At 45.0% G+C, this 17101-nt stretch overlaps 2 protein-coding genes across 3 annotated transcripts in view; one reads left to right on the forward strand and one right to left on the reverse strand.

Annotated features, from left to right (window-relative positions):
• The window catches only part of ulk4 (unc-51 like kinase 4), a gene marked incomplete at its 5' end in the record, with an annotated part of 94249 nt that extends 91883 nt beyond the window's left edge, over positions 1–2366 (forward strand). The window contains 2 exons of the mRNA XM_080541068.1: positions 792–877; positions 1643–2366. Coding sequence (XP_080397194.1) covers positions 792–877; positions 1643–1706 — 150 coding nt within the window. The 3' untranslated portion in view covers positions 1707–2366. The remainder of the gene's footprint in view (positions 1–791; positions 878–1642) is intronic.
• ctnnb1 (catenin (cadherin-associated protein), beta 1) lies at positions 1357–11629 on the reverse strand. Of its 2 annotated transcripts, XM_080540706.1 has the most exons (17): positions 11508–11629; positions 7475–7525; positions 7138–7362; positions 6674–6927; positions 6314–6552; positions 5970–6171; positions 5734–5878; positions 5536–5639; positions 5396–5425; positions 4801–5139; positions 4530–4688; positions 4301–4420; positions 4014–4164; positions 3774–3895; positions 3437–3497; positions 2892–3115; positions 1357–2717 (listed from the first exon to the last, which is right to left on the reverse strand). In XM_080540706.1, the coding sequence occupies exons 2-16, from the start codon at positions 7485–7487 to the stop codon at positions 2907–2909; spliced, it is 2373 nt and encodes a 790-aa protein (XP_080396832.1). In that variant the 5' UTR covers positions 7488–7525; positions 11508–11629; the 3' UTR covers positions 1357–2717; positions 2892–2906. The 2 variants fall into 2 exon arrangements, with proteins under 2 accessions (XP_080396832.1, XP_080396833.1); XM_080540707.1 differs by lacking the exon at positions 5396–5425.
• Positions 11630–17101: the final 5472 nt, after the last annotated feature.

Below are 17101 nucleotides of genomic sequence, written 5' to 3' on the forward strand. Positions count from 1 at the left end.
TACAGAGATGTTACTACGGAGATGTTACTACAGAGATGTTACTACAGAGATGTTACTACAGAGATGTTACTACAGAGATGTTACTACAGAGATGTTACTACAGAGATGTTACTACAGAGATGTTACTACAGAGATGTTACTACAGAGATGTTACTACAGAGATGTTACTACAGAGACGTTACTACAGAGACGTTACTACAGAGACGTTATTACAGACATGTTACTACAGAGACGTTACTACAGACATATTACTACAGACATGTTACTACAGACGTTACTACAGACATGTTACTACAGACATGTTACTACAGACATGTTACTACAGACATGTTACTACAGACATGTTACTACAGACATGTTACTACAGAGATGTTACTACAGGGATGTTACTACATGTCCATGGCTCTGGTTGTAAGAAAGCACCCGGTGCAGCTCTGAATCACCACCGGGCTGAATCACCTTGCTGACATCCAGATGGGGCTCCTCTGACTTGTGGGATGTGAGCGGGATCGGGGAAAGGCTGTGGCGCAGCAAAGGGCAGGATCATTTAATGGCACAGTAGAGTAGGCAAGGAGAGGGAACGCACGCCTGGTTCCCATTAGAAACATTCTCCTTTATCGGCCTCCATTTTGTGTGCCCTGATGTACAATCCCAAGCGCCAGTGATGTTGTGTTGTGAAAAGAAAGATATAACCCAAGCCCATGTGAGGGTGAAACATAACACGTTGCTTGTGTTTGTGTTTTTATATATACGTATGAAAGAACAGCACTCTTGTCTTTTCTCCCCTACAGATCTCAGCGACGGAGCGTCCCTGGTGCGGGTCGGAGGAGGGTTCAGAGCTGGTCCGTGTTCTTCAGAGACTGACTCATTCTGCCAGGTGCGATTCCACAGGCTCCCCTCCACCCCAGCCCAGAGCTTTGTCATTGTGACACCGCTTTGATCCATTCATGTGGGGGGCCGCGGCTAGGGCTGTGTGATGAAAGATTCCTTGAACCGTCGCGTCTCATACAGGGGGGATAGTGGCCCATTGTTAGGCTGCTAGAGGCCTCCACCCCGGCTCCCTTTCCCTCCACTCCTCTTTCTTAAATGAAAAAAAAAACAAATCCCTTTGAAGTTGCCTAGCCAGAGTCGTGAAGCAGGATATTGGGTTTTGGGCAAAGTGGCGGGTGAAATTCCAAACGTTCAATGTATGACTGCTTAAGTACGTCACCGCCTTCCTCACCAAAAAAAAATACATGAATGGTCATGCTAATTAAAAATAATTCAGATTTGGTGAATTAGCGAACTACAAGTAGCCAAATTAAATTTCTGGCCTCCGAAGATGTAAGAAATGAGTAAAAGAGACAAGACTTCATCATTCAGACTTTAATGAGACAAGTGTTTGAAATTGCAGACTAAAATGGAGACAGTAATTACTGTTAGGAAACAGACAATCAAATCATTTACACTCTCGTAGCCTATCCCATCCGTTTATCAAGCTCCCTGCATGTTTGATTGCTCTGCTGATCAAATTAAACTAATTGGGATGTTTTAATGCCTTTATTAAAATCCTTTTGTAAGACCAGTTGACAAGTATTCTTCTGTGCCAAGTCCATGGAAAGCTGTTGAGACGTGTTCATGACCAGTTCTCTTCCTCTGCCAGGTCTCATGCTGATGTAGCAGTGGCATCGTTGGCTGCTGAGATCCTGACAGGGATCGGACTCTAGGAGCACAACTCACAGCAACTTCTGTTTTATATATACACTGTACAGCTTTATCTTATGTAATAAAAGTGACTTCATTGTATCCAGTCTCTCCAGTACTTTACTTTGCCTCTCCATTAAACAGTCAGGACTCAAGATTGGTGCTATTTGAATCTAGATCTGTATCAGGCCTGTTAAAGCACATGATGAAATGTACAGCAGGGAAATATTTTACATCCATGCACAGGTGTAATGTCCTGTTTATCAGTTCATAAACCACCAAGAGAGAGCTGAAATTAAAGTCCATTTTTATTGTTTAGCCATTTTATAACCATGTCTCCAATAAGCACAGCAGGCTACAATAATTAGGGATTCTTTTTCACTACCTTCAACAGCTACCATCAAAAAAAGACAGTTCAAAATAACTCTGCCCCCCCACCAATTAAAGGACCCTTTGGAACCGTTGTGACACTAGAAACAGTGCACCCTCATTAAAGCAAGAAAATATTTTATATTTGGACCATTTCCAATTCTTGGTTTTATACAAAAGCTACACAATGTTACACTTGATCAGAATACAATTTAACTGATTATTAGTGTTCTACACCATAACTTGATAAAATCTTAATTGATGGAGCATTACCACTATAACTTAACACTACGACAGACTTAAAGGTATACAAATTACTGCAAAAGAAGATGAGTATAATAAAGCAAGCTAGATCAGTACCATTACAGACTGAAGAATCATAAAAAAAATAAAAAGTAAAAAAATACAGACAAGGGTTTAAAATTCCATCTGGAGGTCCACCTCTGGAGCATTCTTCTGAGTCAACCCACTTCCAGGAATTCCTTTGCAGTTTTAACTCCGACAAAAACCAGAACAAAGTTTTTACTTCCACGTGTTCCCATAGGAAACTCAGCGTTTAGTAGCGTGTCAGGCACTTTCTGAGATACTAGCCCACTTTTCGAAAACCTCTCAGCAACTCTTCAGGCCAAATCACAATGCAGGTTCATTCAGATCAGACGACACAGCTGTGTGGGGGGGGGGAGAGAAGGGCACCAGCATTACGATGGGACCACACCAGTAGACCACACAAAGGAACTGGTCCTCTTCACACACACAAGCACATTAGTAACACTCCAAGCATGCACCAGCCTGTAATCCCCCAACACCAAAACACAGCCGTGGTGAACTGAGCTTCTTACCTAAACAGTAGTTATTTACAGATCAGTATCAAACCAAGCCAACTGATTGCTGTCGCCTGGGGGCAGGCCGTCGATCAGGTCCTGGGCGTGGCCGAGGTCTGGCAGCCCGTCGACTGGGTAGTCGGGGCCGGGGTGGTGGGCACCCATGTCATGGTCCATCATGGGGTCCATGCCCATAGAGTCCTGCCCATATCCACCAGAGTGGAAGGAACGGTAGCTAGGGTCTGCAAATGAAGTGGTTGGAGGAGGGGGGGAAGCACACACACACGTCCTGTTAAGAGAGCGGATTAAACAAGCAGCACACGGTAGTAAGACAAACCCGTCATGTCCTCCAGCATCGCAGCCAGTTTCCACACACAGCCACTAATTATTCATGTTTCCATCTACTTTGCGAGATCAAGAGCCGACCGCCGCTTGGCTGCAAGCTAGCACACTGAGCCATGAGAGTTAGTGTCGGGGTGGTCTGTGGAGACCCAGGTGCTTGGCTGCTGGAGTTATTCAGCGTGTGCAGTTCAGGGACAGGAGGACACGGCACCAGGACTTACCTTCCTGACGGTAACCCAGGGGCTCTCCCTGAGCTCCGATGTCCAGGCCAAGGTCTCCAGTCTGAGGAGAGAACAGAGGAGAAAGGCAGAGTGTCACGTCGGTGGTCAGTAATCCCACACCCCTGGGGGGGTGTTTGACATGGTGCTTTGCAGAACTGGGGCAACATCTGAAATGCCATTTACGATCATAAGGCTTCCAGGCAGATTTTCTTTACAATTGTAGACTGATTTTTAACTTTAAAGGATTCTACACAGGTAATTCATGGGAATTTGGCATTGCACCCTGAGGGTTAACACTCCCCAGCAGCTCGTTAAGCTAATTAAAAAGCAGCAGTACCTCATTCCAGGTCATGGGCTCCGTCCTGAACAGGGAGCTGGTGAGCTCCACAGACAGACGCTTCTTGTAGTCCTGCGGCTTGTCCTCGGACATACGGAACAGCACTGCGGCGGCGTATGTGGCTGTGGAGGAGAGGAGACAGGGTTTAGTCATCTCCCTTAGCGCAGCCGTTCGTGGGGGGAAACGGTGAGGTGCTCGCGGCTATGGAGACGTGGTGGTGAAGAGGCCTGAGTCACTCACCCACGCCCTCGTTCCTGGAGTGGAGCAGCTCTGTGAGGGGAGCGGTGGCCCCCTCCGCCTCGATGGCCTCGGCCGCCTCTTTGTCCTGGGCCAGCTCACACAGGACGCCTGCAGCCACGCGCTGGATGTTCTCGATGGGAGAGTACAGGAGCTGTAGAAAAGGGGGGGGGGGGGGGGCAGAGAGGACAAGTCCACGATCAAATAACCGCTCCTCCGGCTGAAATCAAGACTTTTCTGTCAAACGCGAGCAGAGTCGTTTTTTTGGGGAACTCGAAGCTTCGTCTTACCTGAACAAAGAGCGGAATGGTGTTGAGTCCTCTGATGACGATTCTGTTGTGGACGTCTCTGGCCAGGATGTGCAGAGCGCCGGTGCAGCCCTCCACGATCTCCTCCATGCGAACTCCCTCCTGCGTTGGACAAGTCAGTCAGAATATTCCCAACAACAACAGATGCATTCGAGCCTACTCAATCCTTATAAGGAACACACGTGAGGGGGGAGAGGGGTGGTGCTCTTACCACAAACTGCTGCTGAGTGCCTCCCATGGAGGTGCGTCTCTGCGTGTCCTGGTGGGCTCTGACCAGCAGCTGCACCAGTCTGGGGATGGCTCCCTGCTCCCTCAGCGGGGCGTGGTTGGCTGGGCATAGAGCCAGGTTGCGGATCAAACCGACGGTGGCCTGGAGAGGGACGTCATGTTTTAGACAAAAATCCACCCAAACATCTAGAAAATCCACTAGTTAGTCACTTTCAGTTGTGTGTGTGTGTGGGGGGGGTCCAAGGCCGTCTCACCTTGATGAGGGGCCAGTGGGAAGGAGGGTGCAGCAGCTTGACCACCACGGGCAGGCCGTAGTGCAGCCGCACGGCGTTCTGGGCCATCTCGGCGTCTTGGTGGCGGCTGGTGAGGTGGCGCAGGGCGCAGATGGCGGGCTCCGTGATGTCCTCGCGGTCGCCGGCACGCAGCACGGTGCGGGTCAGCGCCTCGATGCCGCCCACCTGGCACACCATCATCTTGTTCTTGTAGTTGTTGCAGGTGAGGTTGGACAGGATGCCCGCGGCGCAGGTGACCACGTTGATGTCGTCAGAGCCCAGCAGCTGGACCAGGGTCCCCAGCAGACCCTCCATCCCCTCCTGTAGGGCAGAGGACAACGCACCGCTGGGGGGTCAACACAGACACCACCACCGCCATCCTTCAACACTGCTTTTTTTTTTTTTTTGAGGAAAAATGCTTCTAACAACTCATTGCTCTTCTTCAGGTTTAACCTGAAGCAATTGACAGCCCTTTTTTTGTTAGGAGCTGGATTCTGGGTAAAGCTGAGCTTGGTTGAAGTCGGCTCTAGCCGACAGCCCCACGACACAGACAAAGGCAGGAATGACTACTTTTTACCTGCATCACATCTACTTCAGCTAAGGTCGTCTTCTCCATGGAGAAAGTATAGGGAGACAGAAAGAGAGCTCTTATGTAGGAACCATTCAGGAACGTTCAGGAAAGAGGACAGGAGTGGTGTGGGGGGGTGGGGGGCTCACCTGTTTGGTGGCAGCGTCTGACAGGTTCCTGAGGGTCCACAGGCAGTTCTGGACCAGTCTCTGACTGGGATCTGTGAGGTGGAGCCCGAGGGCCTGCATGCCGCCTAAACACCAGAAACGTTACCCTTTAGCACACAGCAAGCAATGAGAAGATGCAAATGAAACCCAAAAATCCAACCGCGTGAAGGAGAAACTCACCGGCCTCTACGATGGCGGGCTTGTTGCTGGAGCAGACAGAGAGCACTTTGAGCACTCTGCTGGTGGTCCACAGCAGCTTCTCGTATGTGTAGGTCCTCATGATGTTGACCAGGGCCTGGGGGCCGCCGCTGGCCAGGATGATGAGCTGAGAACAGAGGCCGAGCGATGGATGACTTGGAATGTTCTGAGCGTTCTAATTAATCGTCGAACGTACGAACAGAGGCCGGTGCCCTTACCTTGCTTTCTTGGTTCCCGTAGGCCAGGATCTGAAGGCAGTCTGTGGTGATGGCGAGGAATTTGACGTTGGTCTTGTTGAGCAAGGCCACCATCTTCTGCAGGCCGCCGGCCAGGCGCACGGCCATCTTGGCTCCCTCCTGGTGCAGCAGCAGGTTGTGTAGGGTGGTGATGGCGTAGAACAGCACAGAGTCCACCGGGGATCTGGAAGAAATAATAATAATAATGACTTTAGTACCACCCCCTCCCAAAGACGGGAACATCACAGTCTAGCAGAAGGACCACGCAAAGGATTCCCCAGAAGAGAAGATTGACGAGGTGACCTGAGTATTTTTTTCGGACTGACCCGAGCATTTTGACGAGGGCGGGGATGCCTCCAGACTTGAAGATGGCGAGCAGCCCCTCTCTGTGGTGGGACAGGTTGTGCAGGGTCCCGGCGGTGCAGCGGGCCGTCTCCACATCGTTGGTGTTCTGCATGGTGCGCACGATGGCCGACACCATCTGGGGCGAGCGCATGATGGCGTGGCGCGACGCCTCCTTCTTGGACAGCTGGTGTACCATCACGGCCGCCTTGTTCACCACCACCTAAGACCGCAGAGGAGGAGGAGAGGAGAGGGCTCAGTCCTGGGTGACCCTAGTCAGGGGGTGGAAAGAGAGAAGTGGTGTTTGTTTATACCCTCGTTGGGGGAGGGGGGGGTTGTCGTACCTGGTCCTCGTCGTTGAGTAGCTTGGTCAGCTCTGGGATGGCGCGTGTGGCCAGCTCGGCGTCGTCTTGGTAGTTGATGAGGTTGACCACGGCGTGCTTCAGCATCTGCGAGGGCTCGGCCAGCCGCTGCACGTTGGTGGGGTGGGCCCCGTCGAACTGCGTGGAGGGGATCTGCATGCCCTCGTCCAGGGTCTCGGGGAACATGGCGGCACGCACCCTCTGGGCCCTGGTCATGGCGTACTGCCCGTCGATGTCTGAGGAGAGGGAGAACACCACCCGGGGGTTAGTTAACTTCATTTGGAATGGCATTCCTCAATACATGTGACCAACATGACAGGTAAGTTCAAAACAGGTATTGAGGACAGTAAAGCACGAGCCAACAATCACAATGGAGCATTCCCGTGGTATAGTGACGTGTTAGAGGGTCATTCCCGTGGTACAGTGACGTGTTAGAGGGTCATTACCTGCCACTTGGTCTGGTGCAAAGTTCTGGGAGAAGCCCTGCTCCCACTCGTACAGCACCTGGTTGTCCACATCCTCCTCCTCTGGGTTGCCCTTCCCGCTCAGGGAGGGGGCCGTGGTGGTGGCCCCAGAGTGGATACCAGAGTCCAGGTAGGACTGCTGCTGCCAGTGGCTGACTGCAGCCTTGCGGTCCGGCTCCATGGCCATGTCAAGCTCCATCAGATCAGCTGCAGGTTGAGACAACTTTGTTAGAGGAAACTCAGCCACGGCAGCAAAACTCAAATTCAAGTGGTTCAAAACACATTTCAAAAAGAAGTCAACAAATAGAAGAAAACTTACACTGGGAAGCCATGTTCCTTTCAAAAGCCACAGCCTGCACAGCTTCCAAATCTGAAAGGAACAGAACAGCAGAGTTCATTCATCCATCTCCACCATGCCAAAAAAACATATGACACAAAGAAACCTTTTCATTGAAGTGGCTGAAGGCCAAGTGAAAAAGTATAGGTCCTGCATCATTTGAGAAACATACTTTCTCAAAGCTATCGTGACGACTAAATAAATCCAGAGACCAAATAAATGTAGTGGGAACGGAAATGGGAGCTGGGCATTTTCAAACAGTGGAAGATAACAGCTTGCACACTTATCTCCAGCATTATCATTCACTCTTCTAGGCAATTTGGCATCTCCCCTACTGTGCTACTTAGCTATAGGCCTCCGTCTTGAGTGTTATCTACCAATTTGACAACCAAACACCAGGTGAAAGAATCCACCCCCCTCTGCAATAGTCACTAGAAGGAGCAGCTGAAATTAGAGGGTTGGGGACTGCCAGGAACCAAGTGATTGTTTTGGTGACGTGGCTAGTAATGCAGGAAACTGAATTTACAATGTCTCCAGTTACTTCGGGTAGAAAGCTAGCAAGACTGCATAGCCACAACGCACAACACTGGTTAGTCGTTTCAAAAGGAAGGATTCCAGCGACATAGCAGTCTTTTTAGTGAAAGGAAGGTAAAAAATAGTCTGACAGGCTGACAGCACAACAAACCTATGGAGCGACCTCCGGATGCTCCATAAAATCCAGCCTGCATCTCAAGCAGTGGGACACAGAACATCTAGCTAAAGCACAGAGCAAGACACCATCAAGCATGCATTTCAGTTGTGTAGCCAACATTACAGGCTATTAACAATTCAGTTAATTATCAGAAAGGCTATATTCATAAAACAAAAACCAATCAACAAAAACTGGCAAATTCTTTTCAGGTATCATTTTTTCAATAAACACCTTTCAGGGAGGGAACTCTGGAATTAATCCACAGTTGTTTCTGGAATCAACTGGGTAGAGAGACACGCACAGACATGCAGAGGTAGGCTCATCCCTGATCTACGTCATTAGGACAACAGCAGTCTGGTTCCAAAAACACAGTAGAGGAATACTAAACAATTCTAATAACTTCCTGTTGGGGTTCTGTGACCTAACTGCATTGAAATGCAAAGACGACATAAATATGACATAAATAATCACAGCAATCTGGACGCATAGCTGGTAGAAATGTCTATCACGTGTCGTAGCCAGGTGTTTAATATAGTGGCATTCCTCATGTAAACAGTGTTTAAGCACAGAGATTGGCATGGGAAGCACATACAAGTTGGCTGCCGTGCAAAATGGCAGAGGCAACCTCTGTGGGTGAGGTTTGACTCAAACAGTGCCTCAGCCCTGGCTATAGAGAAGACACAGGGAATGGAGGATCTGCTTTGTTTCAAGAGGCAACGATTCCTTATGCACCAGTATGGACGCCACAGAAGAGTAACCACTCTTCGCTGTCTTCAGCCAAACACTCAACAATCATTGGGAGCATAGAGAAAACCTGACCTTTACTGAAATGAATAAATGGGCTACAATTTGAGAGACAGATGATGGACATCTGAAACAAATGAAAGTTAAAGCATGAGCAAGTCTCAGAAAACTATAGAAGCGATCCCCTGCTGCTACTATTTGTTTTGGAGAGAGAGAATTAAAACATTGTTTGAAATTCCTAAGCAGGTACAGCGACACATTTCCATAGACAAATACAGCAAGGGTATGAACAAGGAGGTGAAAGGTCATGTGTTGGTTGTTGCTGACGTATTGTGAGCAGAATGTGAGCCGACAGCTTCTCACCCTCATAGAAAAGGAGTAATGTGCCGGGTCAGCAGTCACAGCCCTGCTCACTCCTCGTCCACAGTTTGGTTTGGCAGCAGCAAATAATGCCACAACTCTACTGTGTCTGAGCCTTTGCCAACGTGGCTTCTTTAGCCAGAAAATAAAAGGCTTTTAATTACATTAACACTTTCACACAAGTGCTTCTATAGCACCAGAACATATGGCAATGTGGCAAACACCACAAGCCCACGCAACCTTCCAAGCACACTGACATTGCTGATTGCAAATAAGCCTTGCTTACAGAAATAGAATAAGTGAAAATGCAACGTCTGCGGTGTGTGCCAATCTATTCCGATGATTTATGATTATACACAGCTAAAACAAATATGGCATTGTTTTACAGTATATGATACATGAATGTTTTGAATTCTAGCCGCAGAGTATACAAGTAAAGACTATGATCTGACCAGACCCATCTGATCACAAGCAGCTGAGACCAGCAGCGCTGTACGGGGAATCAACCCGCAGCACGTCATTAACCCGCCCGAGGTACACACCAACTTTGCGGTGTTTCCGCTCCAGATAAGCTTCTTCTTCGCGTGTAGGAGAGGTTCAACACAACCACATCCGTGTTCTGTCAAGTTTCCAAGAAAAGGACAACAGGCTAGGACGTGGAAAAAAATACCATCTCGAAAAGAAACAATGGATCCGCGAGGACACACACTTCATTAGTGGAGGCTAGTCCTTAAAGCTTAGTTACTCTTTAGACAAGTCATGTTACTGGGCTGAGAAACCGGATTGCCTTGTATCGGCGTGTAGCCAAATAATTGTGTTAACACACAAACAACCATGTCACAACATGTATACCGTTTATGAACACTAATCACAGACTCTCCACATCACTTCCACGGCGAAGATATCCAGTCGTCGTCCGCAAAGATCTGGTGCCCGGAGGAGTGACTTAAAAACGCCGTGTCTGTTGTGAAGCTGTGTGGGGTGTTTCCGGAGCAGTCACGCTGTTTTCCTTGACATTTTCCACCAGTAAACCAGCTCGTTCCCCACCCCCACCAGTAACAGTAACACAGTAACAGTAACACAGTAAACCAGCTCGTTCCCCACCCCCACCAGTAACAGTAACACAGTAAACCAGCTCGTTCCCCACCCCCACCAGTAACAGTAACACAGTAAACCAGCTCGTTCCCCACCCCCACCAAGTCCACTCCTGCCCGAGGTTCCTAGGAGCAGCACACTAGGAGCAGCCCTAACCCTCACCACCACCATGGACTCAGGTTTCACTCAGGCTCCTCCTCGGCATCCTCTTAAATCACAACGGCCCAGAGGAATGTGTCGGTCTTTGTTTAAAAGACGACTGGAAAAAGTTTACCCAGTTCTTATGCGAACACGTACAGTTACAGTAGCTACGAATTGAATCGGAAAGCAGACAGCAACCTAAAGTTGAGCTGGACAACTTTGTTAGTTTACTTTACAAATAAAACCGACAAACTTTCACAACGTTTATTAACTACCCGAAGTTCTTTAGGGGTAAATAATAATGGTTGCCGACCATCAACGATATGGATCTAATGTGGAACATCGATGGCCAGACGGGGAACTGAAAGGTTGAACATCCTCCTCACATTAAACTGGTTTCGCTCGATTCATGTTGACCAACACACTTGGAAAACACTCATCTGTTCTCATGGCCACTAACTAGCTTAGCCTACTCACACTTTAAGAAGCTCGGACATATTGAAATGTAACTGGTGTCCAGGCTCCGGACAGTCATTCAGACACATCGATAGCTAGTATGATTAATATAATTAATATAATAGATGGCCAACGTTGAGTCAGACTAGAGACAGACATGAGTCAGGAGGCAGGAATGTGAGCTACGGCTAGATGGCTATAACCATGCCATGGATACAGGTAACTAACGTTAGCTCACACACAAGGTTAGTAGGACACATCTCGAACGGCACCCATTAAACCCGCTTTTAAAAAAAATACCATCTAATTAACTTGGGTTAGGGAAATAATAACGAAAGCCCACTCAGAGAAACAGGCGGTGTCTGATAAGATTTCACTGCGGAAACCATTTAGCGACCAACCCAGCTATGCTACTAGCCTGGCTAAGCGCTAACATCCACACAGAAACGCATTCCACTCGATTTCAGATCAAAATTAGTTTTTTAGAAAAAAAATAATAACATAGTTTCTTTGAATGAAGAGGCCTACCCTTGACAAAGGCCGAAAATCCGTCCCCTTGTTGTTAAAGTGAATATAACCAATTCCTCGTGGAAAAAACAGACGTCAACGACAAACTCCAGCGGGTCGTCAGGCCCCCTCCGTAGTCAGGCAACAACTCTGCTCTACCGGGGAACCAGCGGGCTTAAGATGGCGGCGCGTGGAACGGACCGAACAACCATCCTTGTGGCTACTATATCCTGCCGCATGTAGGAATAAAGTAGTTACCCGTTGCTGATTTGTATGAAATCTATGTACACTTTTGAAACATTAAAAACAAACGCTGTACAACACAGTTACAATGGCAATTATGTTTATTCATCCAAATGAAAGTTAACACACACACAGTCACACACACACAACACAACAAGGTCCTCAAATGTGCGTATGAATACAGATGGAATGATGTCCCGGCAGAGTACCTTTTCCATCCACTGGAGTGAAGACCAGACATGCATCTCAGGACTGGACTGCACAGAGGCTGCTTTGCACTTTCTGAACTGAAGTTTGAAATAGAAAGCATAGTACGAACATTCACATTTAGTTGCAATTCAGTCTACTCCTAGAGAATTTCATTATGACAGTCTCTCTTCTTGGCCTATGAAAAAGTCTAAACGTTTCTTTTTCTCTTCTGGTTCTGGATAATGCATTATGTTCATGTAATTACACAGACTATAATTGTGATATTTTCCGTGTATTAGCAGCATATATGCCATATTATATCTCATATAAGTACTTATTTACTTTACTTATTATTGTGATTTTGTGTCTTGATGCTGCAATGTCAATGTTGAGGAACCAAAGCCAGAGAATGTTCCTCTTTGTGTACATTGAGATGTAATAAAAGCGATTCTGATTCGGATATTATCGTCTGGCATCATGCCAAAAATATATTAGACCTACTTGGCTGTTCTTAGATGAACTGGCCTGATGGACACAATATGGCAAAGCAGAAGCTATTTAACATAATTATTTAAATGTATTTAACAATTTCTATGACTGTAATGACCTTTCTCTATTATTATTATTATGAATAATAATAATAATAATAATAACAATAACAATAATACTAGAATTATTAATATTATTTATCTAAGTGTGTTTTTTTATCTGCCTGTTTTTATAATTCTCCGTAAAGTGCATTTTGTGAATGAAATGTACTATATAATTACAGTCTAACTGACTGACTGATTGACTGATTGATCATACATTTCCTAGGAATAGATATTCCCCATAAGGAGGGTGCAATGGAAAATGAGGGTGTGGTGGTGCTAAATTGCTCAGAGATACCTAGGTACACTGTATACTGATTTATTATTGTCAGCATGGTTACCTTAAATTATCTCTAATTTGTTAATGGAACAAACTTGCCATGAGCCAGCAATGTATCTGAGAGAGGTTAATGGTGGTGAATAAGTAATAACTCCCAAAAGGTAGCATAATTAACCTTTAGGTTAAGACATTGTGAACACAACAACAGATTAGATTGTTTGCTATCAATCATGATAATAGAGCTGCTCACAAGAACTACCCAAAAGACAAAAGACGCCTTGAACTAATTGTGGTACAGGCTGCTTTCTGTGTTACAAGGTAAGTTTTGCCATTCAGGTTGATTAGGAACATGTAAGGTAGCATGGCAACACAATTATATCACAATGAGTGGGAGAAATACATGATTACATATACAGTAGGTAGTTACATCTTTGTTCAATGTGTTGAGTGATAGGGATCCATCTCTGATACATCTCTGAAAAACAAACCATAAAAAAGCAAATGAAATAAAGAGACAACACAGGCAAAAATATTTGCATAAAGCCAATACAGTGTAGGCCTACTCTAGGTCTATGTAACAACACGCTCCACAATACATGGCCATCAAGGTGAAGACACCCTTACAAAAACCTCATCAGATCTCGCTCCAAAAAAGGGAGCAGTGTCTCATTGTTGTCTGTGAGCAGAGCATTGCCAAACGAGGACCCCAAATGCTCTGGTTTTACAGTAGTAGAGGGAAGTACTGTACACAGTTACTGACACTGGTGGGAACTTTCTCCTGTCGATAACCTTTATGTTATGACACATGGACACACACACATTAATTTTGCATTCAAATGTGGTATAGATGATCTGTACAGTATTGATCAATTCTATTATGTGTATTACTGTTATACTGTACTGACCGAAAGCATAGGCCTACAGTAATGCATGCTTTGTTATTGACAGCTGATCTTCTATACAATATCATATTACAATTTGCATTAGCATACTAGTGCTCTCCTCTTTGTTTTTACAGAAATATGGATGAATGTTTAAAACAGATTCAGACCCAACGGGTGCATGGTAAACCAGTTTTTCCCATTATTTATATATGATAGGAGTTTTGCAGTCATATCATTACTGGTGAAAGCAATAGTTGTAAGAAGAGTTGTTCACTTACAAGGCTCGACAAGGCCCTACAAGGCCCCAGCCTATCTGCTCCTCATGCCTCACTCTCCACCCGCTCCCTATCCGCTCCGCTGACTCTGGCCTCCTCACTGTCCCCAGAACCAGACTCCTCACTATGTGTTACAAAGCTGTCTCACCTGCTGCTCCTGGCCTGTGGAATGCTCCATGCACCATGTCAGAGCTGCTGACAGTGTTGACTCTTTTAAGACCTTGCTAAAAACCCACCTGTTCAGGCAGGCTTTTAATGTATATTTGAAAACTAACCCTAACCCCCTATATTTTTTTTGTCATATGTCAAAGTGCTTTGAGTCAATGAGAAAGGCTATACAAATCTAATGTATTATTATTATTATTATTATTGTTATTATTATTATTATTATTATTGTTGTTGTTATGATGATTATGATGATGATGATGATGATGATGATTATTATTATTATTATTATTAAAAAGGTGTGTCTATTGCTGGATATAAACCAAATTAAATGATTACAAAATCGCTTATAAATGAGGTATTGTTTGTGCAAGCCCTGAGTTTGATAAAACACAAATGATGTTGGAATTTCTGAAAGAAATACCACTGACACCTGATTTGGCTGAAAAGCTTATTAAGAGACTTTCGGCCAGATTCAGTCGTACAAACATTACAGAAAAAAATTACTATGGAAAAAACATATGTTTCTGCACCATTAAATACAATAAAATATTGTTTTATTTGACCAGTAAACATAGTCTCATTAATTCAAATGCGTTTTATGACATCCGAGTAATTAGATAATAACTTTGCAGTGGTACAACACATTGGTATAACATATTAACACAGGCACACACACACACACACACACACAGACACACACACACACACACACACACACACACACACACACACACACACACGCAAACAAGCACAAACAGAGGCACAGATTAATGTTACAGATTCATAAGGCCTTTGCCTGTTTGAGTGTAGCAGAGCTACATCATGCCTCATTCCCTTAAGCCCAAATTCTCCCAGCAGCAGGAAAGAGTCAATGCACCAAGAATAAACATAGAAACAAAGATTACATATGCAACGCCTGTTCCCTCCCAATAGGCTCACGTGTATCGGGGAAGTCACAGGTCTTGCTCATTGCCAGGGGGGGTTTAGAAGGAACTGGGGTCACATCTAGCTCTGTTGTGATTGGTTGCACTGAGCTGTGTGTGTGCATGAGTGAGTGTATGAGAGTGTGCGTGTGTACTGTATGTATGTGCGCGGGTGAGTGTGTACATTGTATCTGTGTGTGTGTGTATGTGTGTGTGTGTGTGTGTGTGTGTGTGTGTGTGTGTGCATGCGTGCACATGTGTGTGTGTGTGTGTGTGTGTGTGTGTGTGAACAGTACCAGGATGCAAGAGAAAGCACTTGCTCCCTTGGGAAGCTGCTGGAATTGATGGTGTATGCTGAGGGGAGGGCCTCCTTTCTTTCCCAGTGAAAGGAGGGGGCACTCTAAACCCACTTGTGTGCTCATAGGATTGTGTCTGCTGACCTCTCCTCAGCCTAAGGTCCTGAACCTACATCCTAGCAGAGACAATGATAATAAGTGTAAGCCACCAGGGCCCTGAGATCCTTCGTTCACAGTGGCACCATGCAGACAGAAAGAGAAGGGGGGGGGGGGGGGGCACACTTCTACCGACGCTGAGGTAAAAGGTTTGAAATTTTAGGGGATTTTATGGCCTAGTTGGGACAATAGTAGGTGAGCAACATTTCTCATTCACCACATACAGCAGGGAGATGTCATCCATCCACATCTCTGTTCAGCTGCACCGCCCACTTCCAGCACCCCCCCCCCCCCCAAAAAAAGGATAGTTAATGTACCGCTTAATACAGGTATTACATGGTTACCACATGTTTACAATAGTATCAGGTTCAGAAGTGTGCATTTGATGGATTGTAAATATATTTTATTTTATTTTACATTTTTATATATTTTGTTTACCTATTTTTGTTTAATATCTCATTGCATATAAATATAATTTACATGAATTATATATCATATGTATACCTTGATGCCATACCTTGTTAAATACAGGTGGAGTGAAAATACTCCTGCACTGAGTTTAATTACAAAGTAATGTTATGGACATGTGTGTAATATTTTTATGGAGAAAAAAATAAGTAAAGGGAATACATGTTTGGTTAAATTAACATAGACATTGCTCTCAAGGAAATAAACCCAAGCTAAGCGAAGTGTAAACTGTAATAAGGCTTACAATTTATTTTGTAGTAGGCAATGGAGTACATTTGAATGCCATTATTAACTTATTCTTCAAAAAATGTATATATTCGTCATCAATGCCTTGATAAATGCCAATGCTCATTGTAGTAAACCTATTACATTATTAAGCACTGTCATCTTCATCAAATCTTGGCTCAATAGATTAGACTATTTTCCACAGATATGCTTATACTGTATATGAGATGTACTGTATTACCATAGCAAGACCATAAAAACATACAGTATAATTGATGATTTTGGTGCTCTTTATTTGTCTAGCAAGTTATAAGGACTATGTACTCTATAACTGCCTGTACTTATATATAAAAATGGGTAAAAGATTATTATAACAGTCATTCCCTTACTGCTGTTGTGGAACAAGGCTTACAGAGAAATGCCAGCAGCACATTTAATTATGTCTAAACATAATATCTGGTGATATGTTTTAACACTTCTGAATTTCCCATCATTTTCAGAGTTAGTGCTTCAGTCAATTGAAATGCCACTTTTTACAACTCTGACTCAAAAGTATGTGGAAATGTCCACTTTTTGTGATGCTGCTTAGGCTAATGTCTGACTAGTCGACCGCCCCTTTTGTATATTGAATCTCTTTGTTAAGTTCAAAAACACGGCTTAAAGTGTTGGTCGGCCATCCATACAACATTAATCTGGTGTGTTGTTATCCCAACTGACGCCTTAGAAAGACTCAATAACAAATACTGCTAATAAGCTGTGCAGAATAGGCATTCATTTGGCTATTCTTTATTTATACTGTATGTTTGTGTGAAAAATGAAAATGAAGATCTATAGATTCTAGAAAACAATAAAGATATTCTCTCATATGTGTCAGGGTTGTTGAAATGTATATTTTGCTATGCTATCTATAACAGTCTA

Source organism: Nansenia antarctica (assembly GCF_963989245.1).
Source record: "Nansenia antarctica genome assembly, chromosome: 10".
NCBI classification, from domain to species: domain Eukaryota; kingdom Metazoa; phylum Chordata; class Actinopteri; order Argentiniformes; family Microstomatidae; genus Nansenia; species Nansenia antarctica.

Excerpts from the sequence above, each read along its gene's own strand:
- ctnnb1 (XM_080540706.1), bottom strand. Across the intron at positions 4,689-4,800 it reads CCCACTGGCCCCTCATCAAG|GCCACCGTCGGTTTGATCCG; the intron begins GTGAGACGGCCT and ends GTCCCTCTCCAG. Across the intron at positions 4,421-4,529 it reads GCACTCAGCAGCAGTTTGTG|GAGGGAGTTCGCATGGAGGA; the intron begins GTAAGAGCACCA and ends TGTCCAACGCAG.